At 42.4% G+C, this 25787-nt stretch overlaps 1 protein-coding gene across 2 annotated transcripts in view; it reads left to right on the top strand.

The window, feature by feature from the left end:
* TRAF3 (TNF receptor associated factor 3) overlaps positions 1–25787 on the top strand; it is a 233393-nt gene that overhangs the window by 191378 nt on the left and 16228 nt on the right. For both annotated transcript variants that reach the window (XM_029597994.1, XM_029597993.1), the window contains exons 7-8: positions 2081–2155; positions 8950–9042. In XM_029597994.1, the coding sequence (XP_029453854.1) occupies positions 2081–2155; positions 8950–9042 (168 nt within the window). The remainder of the gene's footprint in view (positions 1–2080; positions 2156–8949; positions 9043–25787) is intronic.

The following is a 25787-nucleotide window of genomic DNA, read 5'->3' on the forward strand; positions in this document are numbered from 1 at the left end:
CTTATGCGTTCTCCATTTGAACCCATAAATACCTGTGACCTTAAATTCCTTACTTGGAAAACGGTATTTCTCATAGCCATTACATCAGCTAGAAGGGTCAGTGAACTGCAGGCCCTAGTAACTTACGAACCCTTCACGAAGTTCCTTCATGACAGAGTAGTCCTCCGTACACATCCAAAATTCCTTCCTAAGGTTGTCACGGAATTTCATTTAAACCAAACCATAGTTTTACCTACATTTTTTCCTAGGCCTCACTCTCACCAGGGAGAGAGAGCCTTACACACTTTGGACTGTAAGCGTGCGTTATCTTTCTATTTAAACCGCACTGCAGCCCAAAGAAAATCAAATCAGCTGTTTGTGTCCTATGATCCAAACAAACCAGGTAAAGCAGTGGGTAAGCATACTCTGTCAACCTGGCTAGCAGATTGCATACAATTTTGTTATGAAAAAGCAGGCCTTACTCTCCAAGGGCGAGTAAACGCACATTCAGTCAGAGCAATGTCAACCTCAGTAGCACACCTTCGCTCTGTACCTATTCTGGACATTTGTAAAGCAGCAACATGGAGTTCTCTTCACACCTTTGCAGCTCACTACTGTCTAGACAAAGAGGGAAGACAAGATTCAGCATATGGACAATCTGTCTTAAAGAACTTGTTTCCAGTTTAACCCCAACTCCTTCTTCATCCAACCTGCTGGGATTTCGACTGATTCATTCCAATAACAATACCTTACAGTCGTTTCAGCACCGAATGAATCAGCCTCTAGCTCGCTAATCACCCATATGTGAGGACTAGCATCCTGCTTGTCCTGGGATAAAGCAAAATTGCTTACCTTGTAATAGGTGTTATCCCAGGACAGCAGGATGTAGTCCTCACGAAACCCACCCGCCACCCCGCGGAGTTGGGTCCGATACGTTTTATTGTTTTATTTTTGGCTAACGCTATTTGCTACAAACAAAGACTAAAGGGAGACCCCTGTGGCAGGGAATATCATGACATGCTGGGCATGCTCAGTAGGCACTCTGGTGCCAGTCAAAAGTTTCATAGAAACTTTTACAGAAGTTTTCCGTACATAGGGCTCCATTACCGATGTCACCCATATGTGAGGACTACATCCTGCTGTCCTGGGATAACACCTATTACAAGGTAAGCAATTTTGCTATATCATCACTTCTGCTCTCAATTATGCTCCCTGAGCACTAGTGCCCACAGGCCCCAGCTGCTGTAAGTAGTTAACAAAACAGGCATTGACTAGTATTAGCTTATGTTGTATTCAACTGTTTCTAGCGGTGATACTTCCAGTTTGTATTACTGGTTTTACTTAGAGCATGAAACAGAAAAAATGGCTTCAGTTTAAGTAGGCATGAAATACTAACTGATGTTCAGTTAATTACCCTGACTTTTATTGTGTTCATATTTAAAATCTCTTGAAATGTGTGATTTCACCTCATAACTTGATAGATGCTCTGAAAATCAGCACAGCCTTTTTCAAAATTAATGGAGAGGAATTTTCTCTCTCTTGTAAAATGGTGTCTCCTTCAAAAATGGGTTAAGGGGATCTGCAATGTGCCTTGATACAAGTGTTTTATTATGTTAAGAAGATGGAGTAGAATAGAGTATATATTGGTGGGATATCTTATGGTCCTACTGCAATTTCATTGTCTTCCATACCCTATTATTTCTACTCTTTTGTGTGTGCATTTGAGCTTTTTTAAATGTGTTTATTTCACCTGCCACTGCAAACTGCATGCTCCCAGCCAGAAGTTAAATATGCTATTTGTAGATTATATGTTACTACATGCAGACTTGGGTATTCCAAAGCATTTCTGTGTGGGTTAGAACAAGTTTAGAATAAAAACTAAAAAAGCCTCTGGGCCCTGTAAGATTGGTTGCCACTCTATTTTTGGTCCCCAGAAAATGCGGATTAGCCAGGTCTGTGTTGCTGGAACAGAATATACCCATATGTATGTTTCTAAATGTCCTACATAGTGCAAAAGAGAGAATTTGTAGTAACTGTATGTTAAGCATTAGCTTGCATCCTTATCTGTGTATACCAAACTCACTTTTTTTTCCTATTGCAGTTGAATGCACATTTGTCAGAATGTGTTAATGCCCCAAGTACCTGTAGTTTTAAACGTTATGGATGCAGTTTTAAGGTCAGTATATAAGAATTATAACGTCTTCCTTAAGTCGATAGTAAGTACTTATAACAGCCTCTTAGAAATGTTTTTTGAGGTCTCTGGTAAGAGACAGAACTCTGCAGTGGCTGTGAATGGCACAAGCGATGTGCACTCTAGCTGCTGTTTGTAGCGCTTTAATGTCTTGATGTATCAGTGATGGCGAGACATCTTTGTGCAGTCTGAAGACAAAACAAATTCCAAAAAGAATACAAAATTAAATGAGAAGAATCTTTTTATGCACCAGTATTTGCACATAATTATAACTGTAATGTGAAAATAAGCATTGAGATTTATCTTTTTGTGCATCAAACCCCATGCTACAGTTTCTACTGTGCAATAAAATATTTATACATATGATATATTTTTTTAAACTAATGGCAGATTAATTTGTAGTCTTTTTAAAGTTAGAAATAATATCCGTTGCCCAAGTACAGGTATAACACAGATGTTATCTATATATTCATCATCTCAGGAGCTTCTTAACTTCATCCCAAAGACCTGATGCTTTGAAAAAATTATTTCATTAAATCCCTTTAATAGCTCAATAGTGGGTAAAGCATGATAAAGAAGTGAAATGTGGAGGGGAAGCTTACATTTGTCAGTCTTTTTCCTGGAGGGCTGCTGTGCAAGTGGCTGTACTTCATGTTTCCTGTAGTACACGTAATTTGGTCCTGGAGAAAATGGGCTTCCTTCTAGGTTGTGATGCCTTTTATTAACTCGCACATAAGGATTATCCAAATATGATGATCATAAAAAAGCTTTTGAGATCACATTGATCACGTGCAAAGAACCTGTGCGGTTGCTACTGGTCACGTATTTTATCTTTGGAAAATCCTTCCATTGGTCCAGTAGTGATGCCCTACAAAGAATTAACTATTTTATTCATTAGTTGGTTAAAGAAGGATTGAAGCATCTAATATTTGTAGACAGTTCCCATGGTTTCTCCCTTAGCTGCAATAAATAAATAAATAAATAAAATAGTATTATATCCCTGTACTTTGTCTTATGTATTACAAATCGTTCTCTTTATGTATGTAAATGTGCCACTATGTACAGTGTATACTGAGTATTTCCTTTATGTGTCTGTGTATATATATGGAGCCTGCATATTCTATGTACAGAAGTTAGGTACACTGGACACCATCCAGAATATTCCCATTACCTTGTAGTTGTCTTTCAGCCACACAGTTTGAAATACACTACCTATCCGTGTGCAACTGAGAGCTAGACTACAGTATGGAGCAGTGAATAGAAAAGTTTTGAATGATCTCCAAAGAAGATATTTTTACATATTCAAGATCTGGAATACATATATTCTTTGTCCATGCTCTACCTATGCATGTTAAGTTATAGTTGTTAGCACTTTTAGATTCAGATCAGATAAGCATTTGCTGCCTCTTCATAGTCTATTTGTTATGAGTAAGCATTCAGTTAGAAGTATGAGGAAGGTATTTCTCGGGCTCAGGTAACAGTTGCGCTTAACTAAGTCAAAATTAAGCTAAGAAACAATGTTGTAGTCCTTAATTTTATAAAGTGTCTTTAGTGCATTTAATTCATGTACAATAATATATATCTGTATCAGAAGGTTCTGGCATGAACAGTATATCACATGTACAATAATATATACCTTCATCTCTAGAGAACTAGTATCAGGCTCCAAAGGTAAATTAAACAAAAGCACTGCTCACCTCAAAAGACCTTTGCTAGACCTTTGACTGATGAAACCATGAAAAGTCATGAATTAAGTTTTGGGGAAGTGATGTAATACAATAGGGAAGGTATTTTTAGAACTCCCTTTATAGTAGTAAAGTTTTTACCAAGGATTTTCAATGCAGACCTAATTGTCCGGGTAGACACAGAATTGTGTGCACAGAAAGTTGCACCTGTTCCAAGTAGGGTGTAACTTGTGCATGGTAACTTACACACAGGCAGAATAACTTCCAAACAGCAGCAGATTGCAAAATATCCACACATGTACCCTACAACATGTGCGCGCATGTAAAAAAAAACAAAACAAAACACACAGATAGGTATTGATGGTAACTTTTAAACAGGCATGCAGGCGCGCACATGTTCTCGCATTCATTGGCCCACGCCCAGAGACGTGTCCATTTTATAACATTAGCTCGTATATGTTAGCCTGGATGTGCGTACACGTGTGTTCAATTTTAAATGGACGCACGCATGTGCACGCAAATCCCGAATCTACCGCGTAAGTGGGCACATTTTACAAGGGACACATGCAAACGCCATTTGCCATTTTCTCAGTTCGCTCCCAGTTCACCCAGTTAAGGGATAGGACTTCCATGCCACCCCTAGTTTAATAGCCTCCCTTCCCCTCCATTAACACTTACACATCATCCGTAGCAGAAGTAAAGTTACGTGGCCGTGGACCCCTGTGTGTACCAGTGTGCATAAGTATTTACGCGCTTAATTCTTGACCGGCCCTGCCCAGACCATGCTCCACCCCTTTTTCGTAACGTTTTATTTGTGCGCGAAGCAGGAGATATGTGCGTACAAAGGTAGCTTATGAAATCCACTCGGTATGCGCCAGCCCAACTTGTGCATGTATCTCCCAGTTTTGGTCTGCACCGGGCTTTTAAAATTCACCTAATTACTCTTATCCGGATAAGTTCTGATCTATCTGGCTAAGTAGCCGCAAAGCCACTACTTTGCCAGATACATCTTAAAAATGACTTCTTTACATATCCGGTTAAGTCATGTAGCTGGATAAGTAGTGCTTTTTAGACTTATCTGGCTAAATAGCAACTTTGCTGCTACTTAGCCTGATAAATAGTAACTTGTCTGGATAAGTTCTGCTTTCAAGAGTTAGCCAGATAAATCAGAATTTATCTGGATAAGTAATACGCAACTTCCAGGTATTTTTATATATAACTTAAAAGAAATGTGTGGAGATTTTATCTGCATTTACCTCCTGTAAGTCAGGTTTTACACATTGAATCGAGAGATTTTCCAACATGTGCATGGCAATAATTGCTAGTTTACCAATTAGTCTACCAGTTCACTTTTCAGGTAAAAATTAAAAATTCGATCTCCAAGAAAATCCCTCTCGAAACCAGGGTCCTGAAGGGATCAATACTCTACTACTCTTTTCAATATTTATTTATTGCCTATTTTCCAACTACTTAATGGTCTTAGTTTAAATTTTTTTATATACGCTGACGATATACAGTTCTTGGTCCCAATTGAAGACACATTAGAACAAACGTATAAAATCATTACAGTTTACCTAACCACTATCAAACAACTTTTACACCATATGAAACTGATTTTAAATATGGAAAAAACTGATATTCTTGATTTTGAAAATAATATTAAGATAGTACCCTCATTGTATCTCAGAGATCTTGGAGTGAGAATAGACACTGAACTCAATTTAAGAAAACACATTTCCAATAAATTAAAAGATGGCTATTTTAAACTTTTAACTTTGCGAAGAATGAAACCGCTTTGGATCATAATGACTACAGGACTGTGCTACAAGCTTTAATTTTTGCTAACGTCGATTATTGCACCGCATTACTTCTGGGGTTGCCACAATCCACCATTAGGCCCCCCTACAAGAATTGCAGAATGCTGTCGCCAGGATATTAACTGGAAACAGGAAGTGTGATCACATCACACCTATCCTGATCTCTTTGCACTGGCTACTGGTCAATTATCGAATACAATACAAAACTGTACGTATAGTTCATAACTTAATTTATGGTCAAAGAACGGAATGGCTTAATACCTCATTAAATTTGCATATTCCACAAAAAAAACTTGAGGTCAGCAAATAAGGGGTTGTTATTGTTTCCAACTATAAAGTCGGTGCGACTCAGCCAAGTAAGGGAGCGAGCAATTTCGATTGCGGGCACCAAGTTTTGGAACACCCTTCCTACGCAAATACGGTTACAAGAGGACAAAAAGAAATTCAAAGCAGAACTTAAAACATGGCTTTTTAAACATGCATATTCAGAGAATGAATGACAGCCACCTGCAAGCTTGTCTATCTTTTATCTTTCTAGCTTTTAATATGTTAGGTTAATATTGCAATTTGATAATTTGTTTTATATTTTGTATGCTTTTACATTAGGATGTTTTTTTTTTTTCTCTTATAGTTTTAGATAATTTTAACAGCTATATTAAGGACTTTCTTTTTCTTTTATAGTTTTTTTTAGCTGTTATCATTATTTATTGTATCCAATGTATTTTCTTACTTAACACGATTGTAAACCGTTGTGAAGTCTTGTCCGATACAACGGTATATAAAATGAATAAAACCATAAACTCAGTCCATCTGCAGGTCATCGAGACACTTCTGGCTCTTCAGCCTAAATTCACTCCATCCAGACAGTATTTCACTTTTAACACGTTTATGATCACCTACTCCCGATCCAGAGCAGGTATAAATATACACAAGCAAGCTGCCAAATCTATATGCATAAATTGCTTATAAAATAGCAACTTACTTGCCTGGGAATGCCCCGGCCCACCCCAATTTTTCACGCACTAATTGACTCGCAAACCCTTACTTATGCATGTATGTTCGAGGTTTATATATACCCGAGTACATGCTATTTACATGCACATGTGCTGATTTTTACATGCACAGCTTTTGAAAATTCACAAAATGCTTCTGAAAATACGAAAGTATGCCTCAATTTCATCCTCTGTAGCGGCTACTCCAGTGCACTTAAAAAGCACACCTGAAACCAGGTTACACACATACTTTTAATGTGCACAGTCCCCTGTTTTCATGCATGTAAGCTGCTTTGAAAATCAGACCGAAAATACTACTTCTAAACTCAAAGAGTGCAGCATCCTAGATTGCTTTTCTCTACTGAATTAATAAAAATGAAATCATGTAGTGGTAGAGTGCCCTTGGAATGAATTAACTCCCAACATTGATGGGAGGAGGAGTATTGCAGTGCCAAAATGCTTCCCATGGGCCTAGAGTAATAGAATGTGTTATGCACTCAGGAAAAAAAAAACAATCAAAAGTTTTTGTTATGCATAGTTTTGAAGCAGTGTTCCAGTTGCCAAGTCTGTTGGGGGAGACCTGCACACCTGCAGCAGTACTCTCAGGGCTTGGTGGGGAATTAAAAAAAAACAAAACACCAAGATGGTGGTCCTGAAATTAGCAAGAAAATAACTTTGTATTAGTAAGTGTCTTTTCTCTAAGATGGCAGGCCTGTGTAGGGCTGGATTTTATCGCTGTGCAGCTGTGGGGAGCATTTCAGCCTAGCCAACATCTGAGCCAATCAGCTTGAAGGCCTGTTTTAATCTACCCTGAAAGCTGAGAGATTGATTTTGTACTATTGTAGAGATGCTAACTCTTTGCTTTTTTTTTTTTTTCCCACCCCTGTTGATTGTTTTTCTCCTGCCACAGTAGACATACCAGGTCCTAGTAAATTGTGCATGTTGCCTGTATAAATTAGAACTATAGAGGGAAAGAAGGGTGTATAATGTAAACAATACATCAGCATGTCTAACAAAAACTACATTTGTATAGAAAAACAGGAGCTAACGGAGGCAAAAAAAAAATGGCTTCCTTACAGAATCAAAATTGGTTATAGTAAGAAATACTAAAATGCACTACGGTGCGGTGTAGAGGAGCAGCTATGCGCCAGCAAGAGGGGCACACCCCCAAGGCTGCAAGAAAGAAGACAAAGAGGAGCCTGGATTGACTGACTGGTTCCCTTGCACCAAAAATCTCCTTCAGTCGATTGTCTTGGCTCAGATCCTCAACTGCAGTTGTAAACTTTTGAAATATGAATTTGGAAGTAAGGCCCTTGCTCAGTATGCACCCTGGTATATCTGAACACATGAGACATTTGTGTCCTCGTACATGGAAATGGTGGAATTTATCATACAGTTAATCTTTGGTAGTTGCGGTTCTCTGTAGGACTGTACGCCACTGATGTGGTGGAGGGGGGGGGCACTTTGATACATTTTTATGTTAATGAAGCAGTTAACCTAGTGGTTACAGCTGGTGAGAACCCCTTCATTGCTAGTACTGAGATGTATTGATGTTGCTAAATAATGGGCCTGTGTGTTTGAACTAAACTAGAAAACTGCACCTATTATGCACAGTAATATTTTAGAAGTCCATGTGCCAAGCAGCTGCACTTACCATGTATCTGTTGCAGCGTTTTCTCTTAAGTTGAACTTCTTTAAAACAGCCCCTTTATAATTGCACAGAGCTGCTGTGAGCATCTCATTGGGAACACTGACCTGTTCATCACACCCACTGGTGTCAGATTCATCCTGCTTTTTGTATGTGCATTTGTAAGCTCTTTAGTGACGTCACAGCGACCAAGCAGATCTAATTTAAACATGGTTCTGATACATGGATGTCCCACAGGTTATTGTGAATTTCAAAGGCTTGCTTATAGACTTTCAGTAGGATTAACATATAACTCCAGGTCATCAGGAACAAGCTGAGCCAGTTCATGTCTTTCCCCTGGAAAAATTGGAAATACAAGTTCATAGATGCAATGGGGCCAAACCAGGTCTAGCTCAGCCTGTCCTTGACTCAACCTTCAGTAAAAGATTTATACAGCGTGGATGTTACTCTTTATCTTTGGAGTTTTCAAAATGCTGCACAAAATATATATTGGTTACAGTGACCTTTGACATATACACCACTATAATTAATAGCAGACAATCAAAATATATTTTGGTTACTTTTTCTTATGTCAAATTCTCTTTGCATTTTGTTTCACACACTGTCCTAAAAATTTAATTTTTTTTTGTTTTTACAGGGAACAAAACAGCAAATTAAAGCTCATGAATCTAGCTCAGCAGTGCAGCATGTCAATCTAATGAAAGAATGGAGTAATTCTCTAGAGACAAAGGTAAGTACTGAATGTGATGTAAAAATAAGACAAATTATATAGTTTTTGCTTAAAATCTCAGATCTATTGTGTTTGTAATATTCTAGATTTTGAAAAATATGTATAATTGTGTTTGTACAATGAATTGTACATGGCATACAATCTAGCTAACAAGCGGGCCGATACAGTATAGTATAGCCCCGGTTTGGTCGCGCGTTTTTCACGCGCTATTTTTACCCCTTATACAGTAAGGGGTAATAACGCATTGAAAACGCGCAGCCAAACCCCCCCCCCCCGAAACTAATAGCGCCCGCAACATGCAAATGCATGTTGATGGGCCTATTAGTTATTCCCGCGCAATACAGAAAGTACTTTCAGAAATTAACGCCTGCCCAAAGGTAGGAGTTAATTTCGGCCAGCACAGGGAAAGTGTACAGAAAAGCAGAAAAAAATGCTTTTCTGTACACCCTCCGACTTAATATCATAGCGATATTAAGTCAGAGGCCCCAAAATTAAAAAAAAATTTTTAAAAAGAATTTAAAATCTGCCCGCGGCCCACAGGTTGGAAGACGGATGCTCAATTTAGCCGGCATCCGTTTTCCAAACCCGTGCCTGTCAGCAGGTTCGAGAACAGATGCTGGTAAAATTGAGCATCGGCTGTCAAACCCGCTGACAACCGCCGCTTCTGTCAAAACGTAGGCACTAGGGATGCGCTAGTGTCCCTAGCGCCTCCTTTTACTGCAGGCCCTCATTTAAATACTCTATTGCGCGCCCAGGAGAGTGGCCTGAGCGGGCGCTTGCCTCGGAGTGCCGGCTCTCCCGCGGTTTTTACTGTATCGGCCAGATGGAGAGAGAACTTTTCTTTAACAGTGATGTCATGATGGCTTCATAGAACCTGATTCACAAAGCTTTTTCCCCATAGATGCAGAATGGGAAAAGAGCATTAGTCAGGACATAATACCTCATTTCAGAATTAAGCTTGTTGAAATAACAGCAGTTTTGCTACAGTGTCAGTGACAGGGTGGGAGTTCCAGCCATCAATCAAGAGCGACACCCACTAGCTGGCTGGCTGGCTAAAAGAACATTTTCCTAGCATGTAGACAGATGGACTCAGGATCAGTGGGTTTATGCTCCCCTACCAGCAGATGGAGACGAAGCAAGCTGACTTCACAGTATATATAACCCTGCAGTGACCCCAGCCTGCTAGTATTCTCCGTCTTCAGCAGATGGTGGATGTGCATCTCCTTATGGGGATTGCTTTGAGCTTTTTGAAAAGAGAAATTTGAAATTCTAAATTCAGGACAAGAAAGCCTTCCTCTCCTGCGGTGATACCTAAAGTTCCCTCCCCCAGTTGAGAATTCCTGAGGTGATTTCCATGGTCCCTCAGATGGGTGCCTTGGTCCGGTAGCTGGGTTTCCTGGCGAGAACTTAGCTGCTAATTCAGCTGAAAGGCAGCAGGTGCAGGAGACAGAGTTTGGTCGTGACAGCAGATACCCTTTCCTCCCACAGCCGGAGACAGTCTCTGTACTCAGCTGGTAAGCACTAAGCTCAGGTAAGGTTTATAAAAAAAAAAAAATAAAGTTTTACCTGAATCAGTGACAGAGAAGTTTCAGGACTTCCTCAGACTTCAGTTCTTGGCACGTCGTGCCGACGTTCGTTCCCACTCCTATTGGGGTTAGGAAACTGGGCAGCCTGGGGGGTGCGTGGCCTCTGGTGGGCAATGCCCTGCACTTAGGCTTTTTTCTTGCACGCCACGTGGAAGGTACAAACTTTTTTACGCGCTTAACTTGACGCACAGGTTGTGTGTGTGCCATGCCATGCTTTCTTTTAGGCACTTTATTTTTGGGTACATTTCATTTTTGAGTGCAAGCTGTTCTGACACACGTTTACCGCAGCAATGGCACTGGTAAGCAAGAAGCATAAGCATCTTCCTATTTGTATTGCCTGTCATATTAGGGCTTCTCAGCCTGACCTGACTTCTAACCTGTGTCACTACTATTTAGACGCTCAGGGAGAGTTGTCTTCCTTGGATTTTGCTACGCCTGGCTCTTCCCATTCTGATGATGGGTTGGTCACAGCCTTGGCTGGGGGGACGCTGATCTTGATTCTCCCTTGACTGGCTCCTCCTGTTATGGCTGTCGGCCGTGGCGGGCCGCAACTGGGGCGACTGTCATGGCCGCCGGCTGCGGCGGTCCGCGGCCGGGACCAAGTACTCACCCGCAGCGTCGGGTTAGCTCCGAGGCTCCTGCTGGAGCAGGCAGCCTCCTTCGGCGCTCTCCCCGCGGTCATGGGTGCTGCTGAGGCCAGCCGCAGGGCCCTGCACGGCCGGGACGACTCCTCCCCCTCCTGGATGACTTAGAGCAGCGCGCGCGGCTGAAGATAAGATTTAAAGGAACCACGACAGGAAGTGTCATGGCTCCTTCCTAGGACTCGTATTTAAGGCAAGGTCTGCTCCTCAGACCTTGCCTTGGTATTGAGGCTTCTGGTAGTTGGAAGCAGTGCTGGTGTTCCTCGTTCCTGGTCTTCGTCCCGCTACTGTTCTCCTTCCTCGTTGGATTACTTCTTGGCTTCTGACCCTTGGACTGGCTGTCGTTCTTCTCTTGGCTTGACCTTGGACAGGCTGCGGACCCTTCTCCTGGCTTGCTCCTGGACTGGCTTCGGACCATTCTCCTGATTTGATTCTGGAATGGATTTGACTGTTCTCCTGGCTTTGACCCTTGGAAAGGCTCCTGACCACTCTTCGGCTTCTACTCCTGGACTGACTCAACCTGCTGGAAGCGCCAGCCATCTGGAATCCATGACCTGCAGGAGGCGCCTGCATCCAGACCATCTTCAGTCTTCAGGGAGTCTCCTAAGTCCCAGCGGCCGGGTTCCTACGGGCTCCTCCTGGAGGAACCACGAGCTTCCAGGGCGAAGTCCTCATTCAACTGCTGAACCTTCAAGCCTTGCCCTCCGACGGTAGGGACCAGAGAGGGTTGACTCTCTCTTTGGTAGCACTAACTTTACCTCTGAACAGGGGTCCACCTTCGGATTCGTAACACCTCCACTAGTGAGGGCAGTTCTGTGGGACCAGCTACAGTTCCTTCTGGGCTTGGTCTGGACCCGGCTGCTTTTTCTTGGGTGGACTTTTTTCAAGGCTTACAAGTCGTCTTCAGGCGCAGTCCTCCGCTTCCCCTATTTCTCTCCAGTCGAATCCTCAGCCAGTGGCTCCTCCTCCTTCCAGTCCTATGTGTAAGCACTGGGGCTCGCCTTGGCTTCCTGCAGGTGTTCCTGACAGGAATCCGGATGGCACTGATGATGAGGTTGATCCTGATTCCCTCGAAGATGGAAAAATTCCTCCAGGGCTGGAACCATATCGAGCCATTCTTTCATAGAGATGAACTACCGGCCCTGATTTCCCAGACCTTGAAACAGTTGAGGAAGAATCCCATTTTCGTTTCCTTATGTAAAGCTTCTTGTTTTTTTCCCCAGTGTTGGATGCCATTCAGGAATTGATTGATCTGGAATGGGATGCTCCAGAAGCAAATTTTAAAGGGGTCAGATATTGGAAGGCCTGTACTCCCTGGATCCGGCTTTGTGAGAGAGCGTTTACGTTTTCCCAAAGTGGATGCTCTATGTGCCGTGTCTATGCGGACAACTATCCCCGTAGAGGGAGGAGCGGCCTTGAAGGATGTACATGATAGAAGGATTGAGGCTATTCTTAAGCAAGCCTTTTAGGCAGTGGCGATTAATTTACAGATTGCCTCCTGTTGCGCCCTAGTGGCAAGATCTTGTCTGCTTCTCTCTCAGGAGGTTGATGAGTCTGAAGGGAATTCCAGAGCGGTTATGGAGCTTGCTGCCGCCTTTTTAGCAGACACAGGCTGTGATTTGGTCCAGATCTTGGCCAGAGGAGTGGCTTTGGTGATAGCGGCTAGGCGTCAACTCTGGTTGTGAAGTTGGTCAGCTGACACAGCTTCCAAAGCCAATCTTACCAAGATGCCCTTTCAAAGGCTCGCTCTTGTTTGGGAGCGAGTTGGAGAAACTGGCCAGTAAGTGGGGTAGGTCTCCAGTGCCTTGGTTGCCGGAGTATAAGAAACAGTTACAGTTCTCCTTTGGTATGAGGGGTCGTTTCTGGGGTTCCAGGCGTTTTCGTCCCTACAGAGGAATGACCTTTCAGTGGATTCGGCCTTTTGGTAGGTCTCAGTCCTTTCAACCCCAGCAGCCCAAGAAAGGAACGGACTCTGGTGGTGGACCTTACTGAGTTTCCCAATGAAGGTTTGCTGACCCACCTTCCAGAACAGGAAATAGGGGGACATGTTGGACCAGTAGGTCCTGGAGGTGATATGTGAAGGGTATGCATTGGAATTTCGCAGTATTCCTTGGGACATGTTCATGGTGTCCCCTTGCCACTCCCCACAGAAGAAGCAGGCAGTGGAGTTCACGCTTCAAAGGCTCCTCAGACTGAGGGCTGTGGTTCCGGTGCTCACGTCTCCAGAAAGTATGGGTGATATTCCATGTATTTTGTTGTGCCCAAGCAGGAAGGGCTTCTTTTGTCACATCTTGGATCTAAAGAGGGTCAACCATCACTTGAAGGTGACTCATTTTTGAATGGAAACCTTACATTCTGTAATAATGGTGGTGCAGTCGGGGGAATTTCTGACCTCCTTGGATCTGTCAGAGGCTTACCTTCATATTCCTATCTAATTGGACCACCAACGTTTTCTACACTTTGCGGTGTTGGAGATGCCATTATCAGTCACTACCTTTTGGTCTAGCTACAGCTCCAAGAACATTTTCCAAGATTATTGTGGTAACGGTGGCCTTGCGAAAAGAAGGAATCCTGGTACGCCCATATTTGGACGACTGGCTAATTCGAGCCAAGTCTTGGGAAGAGAGCCTCCTGGTGACACACAAGGTGATCTCCTTATTGTAGGAGCTCGGTTGGGTGGTGAACCCGACCAAGAGCAATCTTCAACCATCCCAGTCGTTGGAGTATCTGGGGGTACGTTCGACACAGGACAGAGTTTTCCTATTGGAAGTTCGGATCCAAAGATTGATATGTCAAGTGCGTCAGTTGATGAACACCATGTGCCCGATGGTGTGGTCCTACCTACAGGTACTCGTCTTGATGGCAGCTACCCTGGAAGTGGTGCCGTGGGCAAGGATGTATAAGAGTCTTCTTCAGCGCTCTCTGCTATCTCGTTGGAACCCGTAGTCTCAGGATTATGCAATTTGGCTCCACTTGCCGATGGAAATTTGCTCCCGCCTCCAGTGGTGGTTGCAGGAGGATCATCTGAGAAAGGGAATTCCTTTGTTCTCTCCGGCCTGGTTGGTACTCACGACAGATGCAAATCTCTATGGTTGGGGGGCTGACTGTCTGGAGTTAACGGCCTGGGGTGCTGGAATGCCAAAGAGTCCCACTGGAACATCAATTGCCTAGAGGCCCAAGGCGGTACAGCTGGCATGCTCGCAGTTCATCTACAGGCTGCGGAATCAAGCGGTTCAAGTGATGTCAGACAAGATGATGACGGTGGCCTATATCAGTCACCAGTGAGGACCCAAGAGCCACCAAGTGTCCAGGAAATAGACCAGCAGATGGAATGGGCGGAAGATCATCTGCAGATGATCTCAGCCTCTCACACTGCAAGAAAAGACAATGTAAGAGGGGACTTTCTCAACAGGGAGAGTATGGGCCTAAGAGAGTGGGTGTTGTCAGCCGAGGTATTTCAGCTGATTGTGAATTGCTGGGGCCTTCCTTTCCTAGATCTGCTGGTGACTTCTCGAAATAAGGTTCCTCTCTTCTGCAGTCACAGGAGAAATCCATGGACCCTGGGAATAGATGCTTTCGTACCAGTCTGGCCAGAAGATAGATTGCTTTATACCTTTCCTCTGTGGCCTTTGCTGGGAAGGATAATTTGCAAGATCGAAGGCCACAGGGGGCTAGTACTCTTTGTGGTGCTGGTCTGGCCCAGGCATTCGTGGTATGAGAATTTGCAATGACTGCTGGTGGAAGCCCCCCTTCGTCTTCCATCACACAGGTATCTGCTTCAGCAGGGACCAGTTCTTCATAAGGATCTGACTCAATTCTCTTATGGTTTGGCGTGGCTATTCCTCTGTGGTGATTGCCAATTTACTTCGCACTCGCACGTTCTCCACTTCCTTGGCTTATGTGCAGGTTTGGAGAGTTTGAGGCCTGGTGTGAGGAGCAGGGTGTTCTTCCTCATTCAGTTAAGATCCATCTTATTCTGGATTTTTTGCAGGATAGATTGCATAAAGGCTTGGCCCTTAATTCCGTGAAGGTGCAGGTTGTGGCTCTTTCTTGCCTGTTTCAGAGGTCTGATGAATGGTATTTCCTTATTGTCTCATCCTGATGTGGCCTGTTTTTTGAGGGGAGCACCCTAGGTTTCCATTGAGGTTACCGGTTCCATTGTGGAGTCTTAATTTGGTGCTGGACTTTTTGGCAGGCCCTACATTCTGACCACTGTGTAGCCTTTCCTTATGGTTGTTGACCTTGAAGATTGTTCGTAGTGGCTATATGTTCTGCACATCAGATTTCTGAGCTGCAGGCCTTGTCTTGCTGGGAGCCATTCCTTCGGGTGACTCCAGGGGTGTTACAGCTGCATACTTTTCCATCCTTCTTGCCCAAGGTAATCTCGGGCTTTCATTTGAATCAGTCTATCTTCTTGCTGCCCCTGGATAAGGTCAGAGATGCGGAAGAGTTTCGCCTTTTGTGCTCCTTGGATGTTAAGCGTCTTGGGGTGCAGTATCTGGAGGTCTCTGAGTCTTTTCGAAAGACGGATCGCCTGTTTGTTCTTCATGGCAGGAGTAAGCAGGGCGCTCCGGCTTCACGGGCTACCATAGCTCATTGGATTAAGGAGGTGGTCATGGCAGCATATGTGGATGCTAGAAAGCTGTTGACTCCTCAAATTAGGGCTCATTCCACTAGGGCTCAGGCATAAGAACATAAGAAAATGCCATACTGGGTCAGACCAAGGGTCCATCAAGCCCAGCATCCTGTTTCCAACAGTGGCCAATCCAGGCCATAAGAACCTGGCAAGTACCCAAAAACTAAGTCTATTCCATGTAACCATTGCTAATGGCAGTGGCTATTCTCTAAGTGAACTTAATAGCAGGTAATGGACTTCTCCTCCAAGAACTTATCCAATCCTTTTTTAAACACAGCTATACTAACTGCACGAACCACATTCTCTGGCAACAAATTCCAGAGTTTAATTGTGCGTTGAGTAAAAAAGAACTTTCTCCGATTAGTTTTAAATGTGCCCCATGCTAACTTCATGGAGTGTCCCCTAGTCTTTCTACTATCCGAAAGAGTAAATAACCGATTCACATCTACCCGTTCTAGACCTCTCATGATTTTAAACACCTCTATCATATCCCCCCTCAGTCGTCTCTTCTCCAAGCTGAAAAGTCCTAACCTCTTTAGTCTTTCCTCATAGGGGAGTTGTTCCATTCCCCTTATCATTTTGGTAGCCCTTCTCTGTACCTTCTCCATCGCAATTATATCTTTTTTGAGATGTGGCGACCAGAATTGTACACAGTATTCAAGGTGCGGTCTCACCATGGAGCGATAAAGAGGCATTATGACATTTTCCGTTTTATTCATCATTCCTTTTCTAATAGTCTAATAGTCTAATAGTCTGTTGTCTCCCATTGATATCTGCCAAGCTGCGACGTGGTCTTCCTTACACACTTTTCCCAGGTTTTATCATCTGGATATGCAGGCCCGGGCGGATGCAGCCTTTTGCATGTGCGGTGTTGACTGGACCGCTGGCAGCCTCCCACCCTCTTGGGGAATAGCTTTGGTACAGTCCATTTGTCTACACACTAGGAAATGGAGAAATTACTTACCTGATAATTTTGTTTTCCTTAGTGTAGAAAGATGGACTCCGTTTCCCACCCTTGGCTCCCGCAAGAGTGTGACACTAGTCCTCCTGGTGGGCTGTGGGTCCCAAGGGGATTACTGGTAAGTGTTCATCCAGTCCCTAGCTTGGGGTACCTAGAATCTTACGTGAGTTCAGTGTTTATGGTTGGTTGAGTACAGTTCTGGTTATCTATTTTTAATCATGTTTTAATCAAGTTTTTTGCTAGTCTGTCCACAATTGCTTTTGAAGAGAATACTGGCAGGCTGGGGTCACTGCAGAGTTATATATACTGTGACATCAGCTTGCTCTGTCTCCATCTGCTGGCAGGGAAGCATAAACCCACTGGTCCTGAGTCTATCTGTCTACACTAAGGAAAACAAAATTATCAGGTTCATAATTTCTCCAGTTTTATACCAGATTCTGACGACATCCTCTGAAGTGTCTCAACCAGAAGATTGTTACTGCAGTCCCTCTCTCCCCATCAATGATTGGGCCAGCAAGGGTTCTTTGAGTTGCTTGAGTATGCTATCTGTAGGAGGTGAAAGTGAGATACAGCCAAGACAACCTCATGAGAAAATGGGGAGGAAAAAGTGTAATTTACATTTGAGTGCAGGGTGATGTTTGATGTGGTTCATAATGTATCTACCTTCAGCTCATATTTCTTCTCTGCCTTGTAACCATCCCTTTGCCTCTAGCTTCTCTTTGCACAGAAATTCTGTTGTATACTCTGTTCCTTGCTCGGTTTTGCTTCAAGCAGGAGTGCTATTTAATTTCCATCACAAATACAGCACAGCTTGACCTTTAGCACTGGTGAAGGCACCCCATAAATGCTTCAGTTTTAAAATAACCTGCAGTCAGTCTTCTCATTTTCTTTTTATGCTGGTCAGAAACTCAAGGGCAACAATAGATTTTGCAGTTATAAGATTTATTCACTATGCTAGTTGAGTACTTTAACATCCTCTGTCAACAAGCAGGCATAAATTGGTCATAATGTGTGGGTGACTTGGATCCAACTCTCTGCGAATGTGGGAATTCCTGTTTGCGCACACTGCCTTGTGAGCCCCTCGATCTTTCTTCATCCAAGCTTACTGCACAGACATAACCCAGTGTCTTTCAAACATTTTCTCTACTTTTTGAGGCCTAGTGCCCCATTTGCTTCATAATTCTTTAATTTTTCAGCTCCTCAAACAGAACTTTTTAAGTTCTGAAGAAAAGGTATATAAAAATAGAAAAATCATAAGATGTTGAAGATCATGGAGAAGCCCAAGGACAAGAAGTCTGCAGTAAGCAGATTCAAAATCTGCATATGTGGGTGCCATCATGGGATTGCACTCCATCTGCTGTCTGCTTGTGGCTGGACCAGGACTCCAACTGCCACAGCTCTGGTCAGATGTCCCCCAGGGTATAGCAGTTCCGTGCCTTGGAAGCGCCATGTAAGGTGCCAGTGGTTAAGAACCCAAAGCCCCTATGCAAGGTCAAGCAGCGGAGCCACTGCGTCCTCAGACTTTTAGCACAAGAAGTCAAGGCAGGAAACATCCCCTCATGGTCCTATAAGCGTGGGAGGGCTCTGCCACGTGGCACTGGCCTCCGAATCTGCCTTAAGTTGGGTTGAGTGAGGCAAAAAAGCCTGTGGTGCCAGACAAGGCTCTAAGAAGGGAGCCCAGGCAGTATGGGGGACCCCTTTCAGGACCATCCCCCTCAGAGCTGATTGTTGATGCAGTGCTGCACTAGAACAGGCTCCTCCTCAAAGCTGAGGTGAAACATAGCCTCATTTATGAAGTTTCCATTGTCATTCATGGTGCAAAAAATCTCCATGACACCAATTCATTTGTTTTACTTGAATCTGAAATCAACTAGGTCTCTGTCCATGTCATTGGCACAGAGCTCATATTTATTTATTTAAAATATTTATTTATATACCACTTAGCAAAATTTCTAAGTGGTTTACAGAGAAACAATCATAAAAATATAAAACTATTAAGTACATCACTGTCTTGAATACATATTAAGACACAGTTTAAAAATATGATAAAATAAAGAATAAAAACAATAAAATAAAACAGAAACATTCTTTACATTGCTGACAAATACCCCGTATACATAAAGAGTCTACTTAGTTGCATAATGCTGATTTAGGACCACCGATTAAGATGATTAAATCATGCACTTGTAATATTGTGTGCTTGATTAAAAAAGAGAGGCTTTACCATCTTTCTAAATTTCAGTAAGATACAGTCTGTTTTAACTTCAGTAAGTAGAGAATTCCATAATTGGGGACCCTGGACACAAAATAGATGTTCACGTGATTCATCTAGTCTGATACTTCTGAATGAAGGAACAAAGAGCAGACGTTGTGATGCAGATCATACTGGGTCCGTTGGTAGAACTTTAGAGTAGGATGGAAAGAGGAAGAAACCAATTCATTAACCCCTTTAAAAATCATTAAAAGAACCTTGAATTTGATCCGCCAGGCTATAGGGAGCCAGTGGTAGTTAATTAAAATAGGGGAAATAAGTTGCCAGACTGGAGTCCCTGAGACGACCCTTGCAGCAGAATTTTGTACATATTGGAGATCATGTAGGGATTATATTACAGTAATCCAATGAAAATTGTACTGAAGAATGAAAAACATTTTTGGTCATTTTCCATCAAATAAGGACGCATCCTGCCTACCATCCAGAGTTTATAGATCACTTTCCTAATAGATTAGTATGGGGATAGAAAGAAAGAGTGGTGTCCCTTATAACCCCCAAATTATGGGCCTGATTAACAATGGGAATATGGATACGGTGAACAGAAGTATTAATATCAACAGCATTATGTCATTTTTGGGTTTTTTAGGATAACACACAGTTATCATCTGACTTATCTCCTTTACTTTCTGCTTTGCACCACCTTTCCTATTCAGAACGAATGATTTGAATCACTGGAAATCCCGGGACATACCAAGTTACCAGAATAGCTAACCACATCCCATCCATCACATGTTAAGTGCTTTTATTGTAGAGAAAATGTTAAAGACCTTTGTGACTGACTGTATTTCTTCCCTATAATTAAAATAACTAATCCAATGAGTGAGTTAGCCTATTGTAGCACGACGTTAAGAAGGTGCTAGAGAAGGCCACATAGGAAGGAAGGAATATATTGTAGTTATTCAGAAAAATATAAATCTTAAAAACTTGTTAAATAAAGAGTTTTAAAAAAAAAACTTCTAATTTTTGCACTAAGGGAGTTCTTTGTGTGGAGTAGTTTGCTGTGTATAAACAAACAAACAAACCAAAAAAAAAAAAACCCAGCTCTGAAATTTGCCTGTAAAGATTTACTGCCTTTAAAGTCTTGACTCTCCGGTACAGAACAGAGTGGTTCTTCGTTTGTATTCTTTGATTTTTATAGTTATAGGAGGGGATTGCATGCATAATATAGTTACCATATATTCACCATAAAGCACAGTAACATGTAAAATGTCTCACTTCTACCAAGCATAGACTAGAAAGTCTAGTATTGTCTGAGGCTTGTATGTCTAGCTTTGGAAAAGCTAAGACGTCGTCTTGTACAATAAAAGATGAATTTTCAAAAGGTTGCATGTAGGAAAAATTAGCATATATGCATGTAAATAGCATATACGTATGTAAATAGCATATATGCATGTAAATGCTATTTTATAAATCTCAAACATACCCGGGTAAATAGGGGGCAGTCTAAGGGCATTCTGAGGCAGGACCAACAATTACGTGTTTAAGTTGCTGTTTCATAAGAGACTTGCATGGGTAGGTTTGGCGACTCGCTCATTCTCTGGAGTAATTGATATTAAACATATTTATTGTGAAGTACTGACTGGGTGAGAGGGCTGGGTAAACTGGTGGGAGAAGAGTTCAGGCTGAAGAACCAAGAGGGTCTTGATGGCCTAGAGAATTGGTAAAACTGGTAATTTCACTCACGCATGTATGTTACAAAATTTGCGGACTTACATAAATAAAAAAGCGACTAACCTGGGGTAAGTGCTACTTACATTTCACTTGTAAAATCTTCATCTGTATAATTTAAAAAATATAATGCAGAAAAATGCATGCATAGCAGTTCAACACCACTTAGCTGGATAAGTCTTAAAAGTGCTACTTATCTGGCTAAGATAGCTGGATAAGTCATTTAAAAAAAGCAGTACTTAGCCGGATAAGTAGCACTTTTAAGACTTATCCAGCTAATTTGAATATCTATTCATGCATACTTTTTACATATGCACGAATGTTGCAGGAAAGAATTATGTGTATTTTATAACCCAGGCATATATTTTATTTATTTATTTGAAATCATTTATAAATCTCCTTCCAGATTTCAGTTAATTTCCCAAAGCGATGTACATGTCTAAACTGCACATGAAATTTGCATAAAATAAAACTCAAACACAACTAACCTGCATACACAAAATAAAATTCTTAAAAAAACTAAAGACATTTAAAAAAAAAAAAAAAAAGTAAAACAGAACTGAGAGGATCTGCAGCTTTCGACATAGTAATACACACTCTAACAACATTAATCAGGTCTTTAAGTTCTTCCGAAACTTAATTAATACCTATTTCTCACACAACTCAGGTGACAGACTATTCCACAAATATGGGGCCATAGCTGAAAAAAACCCTAGTCTCAATTCTAATATGTCGAAAGGCTCGCATATATGATACGCATGGGTTATAAAATACTGGGGTAGGTATTTTAAAGTTATCCTCCCCGAGAATAAGATTGTAACAGCCCGCATAAATTTGATGACAAATATGCACATAAGTTATACCAATGTTCAGAGTGCACTTAATATGTGAGATCACTTTTGAAAATTATTCCACCAAACTGCCTATTCACAATTACACCTGCTACTGGATGCACAGAAATTTCTGCACATATATTTAAAAATAGAGTATGCACATAAGTGCAACCCCCCAATCCAGTACCCAGCCCCACCACCAGGTACAGTATTAACACACTGTGAGTAAGCCGGTTTGCATAAGTTTACCTGCATGTTGGGTGCCATTTAGCCACTGAAATGACCAGTTCCAAAATGCCCACCCAATGTGTGGGTGAACTTGGACATGTAGGGGTCAGTATGCATGTAAATTTACCCATAGTGTGCAGAGGTATGCTGGGGAAGGGTCTGCACTTTCTGCATACTTTTGAAAATGCAAAAGTATGCACTTAAATTTTCCCCAGTAAACTCTGCATACAAATTAACAAGTGTAATTGTGTGTTGGTAGTTTAGGTAGAATAATTTTCAAGGGAAAGTGGGCATATTTGTTATAAGATTTATGTGGGCTGTAACAAAATTACCTCCCCAAAGAACGATATTCAACATGATTTATTCAAGTATATAAAGCATTTTTGCCCACAAGTCTTCTCTCTGGAAATTACCCACCTTGAAAGTGCCTAAATATCCGCAGGGTGTTTTACAACCTACAGACATTTGTCCACATTGAGAAGAAGCATTTCTAGAGGCGTGTTTAGGTCAGGGAGGAAAAGGCCATACCTTTTTTCAAATCTACACACACATTTTTCAAGCAAAATTCTTCCTGTGCAAAAAGCAGGTGCAAGTGACCACAAGTGCTTTTCTCTATGGGAGTTTTCGAAGAGAATGTCCTTGCAGTCTTTCACTTTGAAAATTGGTTCACAGACCAGTGGCGTGGCCTGGGTGGGAGGCTGCCCACCCAATTTGGACCCAGGCCCACCCAACTGGCACCGGAACTGCAAGGCAATCGCAGGATCCCATCCCCGAGACAGCAAAGAGGAGGACCCAGGCCCTGTGCGCCATTCCATGCATTTGCACGATTTCACATGGGGAAGCGGTCCTGCGGCCATATGGCCCACCGATCTTCCTGTTTGGTGGGGGGGGGGGGGATCAGAAGTGCCACGCACAGCTTCCGCTTCCTCCCCCTCCCTCCCAAGTAGGAAGATCGGTGGGCCTCCTGGAGGAATTCTGCTCTACTGCGGAGCGCAGAATTCCCCCCTGCGCAGAAAATAGCAGAGGAGACCCCGGCATGCCACGCACGGAGTGCGTCCCGCAGCACACGGGATGTGCTCTGTTCGCGGCGAAGATGAAGGCCCAGCGCGCTGTTCGCAGCGAAAAGGGAAGGCCCCCGTGTGCAGTGAACAGACTGTGCTCCGCTCAAGGCGAAAATGGAAGGCCCCCGTATGCCGCAAATGGCGTGCCAGGCCTTCATCATCGCCGCGAATGGAGCACATCCCGCGGCACACGCAGGACGTGCTCCATTCGCGGCTTGCCGGTGAGAGAGAATGTGTGTGAGAGAGGGGAGGGGGTGTGGGGGAGAGGAGGGTGAGCAACAGCTTGGTTGGTAAGGGGGAGTGGGGGGGGGGATGCTTGATTGTGGGTTTCAGAGAGCGTGAGCCTATATGAGGAGATTGTGAAGGAGTGTGTATGTGTGTGAGAGATTGGGGGATTGTGTGTGTGTGAGGGTGCTAGTCTGTGTGAAGGGATTGTGTTATGTGTAAGACAGAGCCTGTGTGAAGGGCTGCGCGAGAGAGAGACATAGGTACCCTGTGTGAGGATGTATGTGAGAGAGAGAAAGGGAGCTTGTGTGGGTGTGTATGCAAGAGAGAGGGCCCTGTATGAGGGGATGTGTGTGTGTGCGAGAGTGAGGGAGCCTATATGAGGGTGTGTGTATGTGTACTAGAGAGAGGGAGCATGTGTGTGAGAGATGGAGGGACAGAGGGAGCCTGTGTGAGGGGCAGTTCTGAGAACAGGGTCAAACTCTGGGACTGGCAATAGAGTGGAAGGGGTTGAACCTAGGGGTGGAGGAGACAGATACTGGCAGGTGGAGGAGTTGGGGCCTGAGAGGACAAACTGGCCAGGGGAGTAGGGAGAGCGAGTGGAAGGGACACTTACAGTGAATTTCTAGGGAAATTCTGCTCAAAATATTTAAAATTCTACAACTTTAAGTAATAACTTTTTTCTGTATTAATTTAAAATGTAATTACTTAAAGACTGTCATGTAAATTGTTATTTTGACAAATATAAAGTTTGCAGAATTTTGCAATTTTCAGTTTTTGTATGCAAAATTTTAAATTTTTTTGCGCAGAATTCCCCCAGGTGTAGCCGTACAACCCGAAGATAGCAGGAGGCCGGTGGTAGTAGGAGAGGCCAACTGATCTTCCTGCTGGGGGGAGGAAGTGGAACCGGAAGCTATGCGTGGGATTGTGTGTATGTGTGGATGATAATGGGTGTGTGGGAATGAGAATGGGAGCTTGAATGTGTGTATATGTGGGTGAGAATGGGAGTCTGAGTTTGTGTGTGTTGGTGAGAATGGGTGCCTGGATGTGTCTGTGTGTTCATAAGAATGTAAGCCTGGGGAGGGGTGAGAAAGTGAGAGCTTGTATGTGTGTCTGCTGTGAATGTGAGCTTGAGTGTGTGTGAGAGACACTGAAAAGGAATTAGGAAACGAGTGACAAGGGAAAAAATAGGAAAAAGAGACCAGGACCAACTGATTAGAAAAATACAAAGATCAGACAAAGATCAGACAACAAAGTTAAAAAAAAAAAAAAAAATTATTTTGAGATGTTAGCAATTTAAATCTAACATGTTTTGGAATGTGCATTTCTTATATTTTTGTATTTTGCTCTTAAGTATTCCACTGTTCAGAAACTTTAGTTTCTCAGGCTTTCTATTTTGGTTTTATGTTTCTAATTTGTAGTCTCTTATTTCTATAATAGGTAAAGATTGGTCTCTGTTTTGCCTGTGTGTGTGACAGAAATGCAGTATTTCTGCTAGTGTGTAGTTTCTATGTAGTAGTAGTAGTCCAGCTTGTTCTGTTATTCCAGTAGGTGATGTATTAATGTTCTAGGGCCTGGTGTAGTATTTGCATTGCTGCTTTTTCATAAGGTTGCTATTATTTGAATCCTGAGAGTCAGTGCTGTGATTGTATAGCAAGGTTCTAGATGCCTCTTTCTTTGCAGGAGTTTGTGTTACTTCACAAAATAGCAGTGGAGGGTTATTTTTTTGCTGAAGTGACACCAGAATTTGAATTTTTTTTTTCATGTTAGTTGTAATGTGAATTGTCCTAGCTCTGCGCTGCACCTGTTCTGATGATTAATTATATTTTATTGTATTTATTTATGAAGATTTCTGGTTTTCTGCAAAGATGGTTCATGAAAGAATACATTCATTTTTGTTTTATTACATGATTGGATCTGATTGTTTTCTATACTTGCACATTTATAAACTGCAATAAATATAAAATAAATTCTGATTAATAAGGAAGTTTTAATGCTGGTAAGTGCTTGAAATAATTGAGGTAAAGTATTTTAAAGTTTCATACATGATTAATAATGGCTGTTGCAAATTACTTAGAAAGCCATTCTAGGGTGCAGTATATGGCATTATTTATCAATAAGAAAACAACTAGTAGGTCTCAGACCTACATGCCTACAGCCCACCCATATTAACCTTGTGCCCACCCAAAAAATCAATTCTGGCTACGCCACTGTCACAGACCATGGGTAAAAAAAAAAAAAAAGTGTTCATTAACTTTGCCCCCATGCAGGCAATTTGAAAACTGCCTCCAAAAGGAAAACTAAAACAGCTTTAATTTGTTTTGCTAGTATTTTGATAAGTTCAAAGACTTCACATTCTCTGCCACATCAAGTCGAGGTATGATTAGCAAGTGAAACAGTTCATGATGCTGAAGCTAAAAGCAGGTCTGCAGCCTTCATCCTGCTGCTCTTAATTATGGAGCAGTGTATTCAGCGCTGACTTTCACCGACTTCACAGATTTTTATAGCAAGGTATGGAATCTATTCATGAAAAATACATACACTAAAACAAAGGGCCCATCCTCTCAGAAATCTGAGAGATTTGTCTGTTACATAATGAAAAAAAAAGGAGCACATATTCTGAAAACAAGCGGG

This window comes from Rhinatrema bivittatum, chromosome 4 (genome assembly GCF_901001135.1).
Source record: "Rhinatrema bivittatum chromosome 4, aRhiBiv1.1, whole genome shotgun sequence".
Taxonomy (NCBI): Eukaryota; Metazoa; Chordata; class Amphibia; order Gymnophiona; family Rhinatrematidae; genus Rhinatrema; species Rhinatrema bivittatum.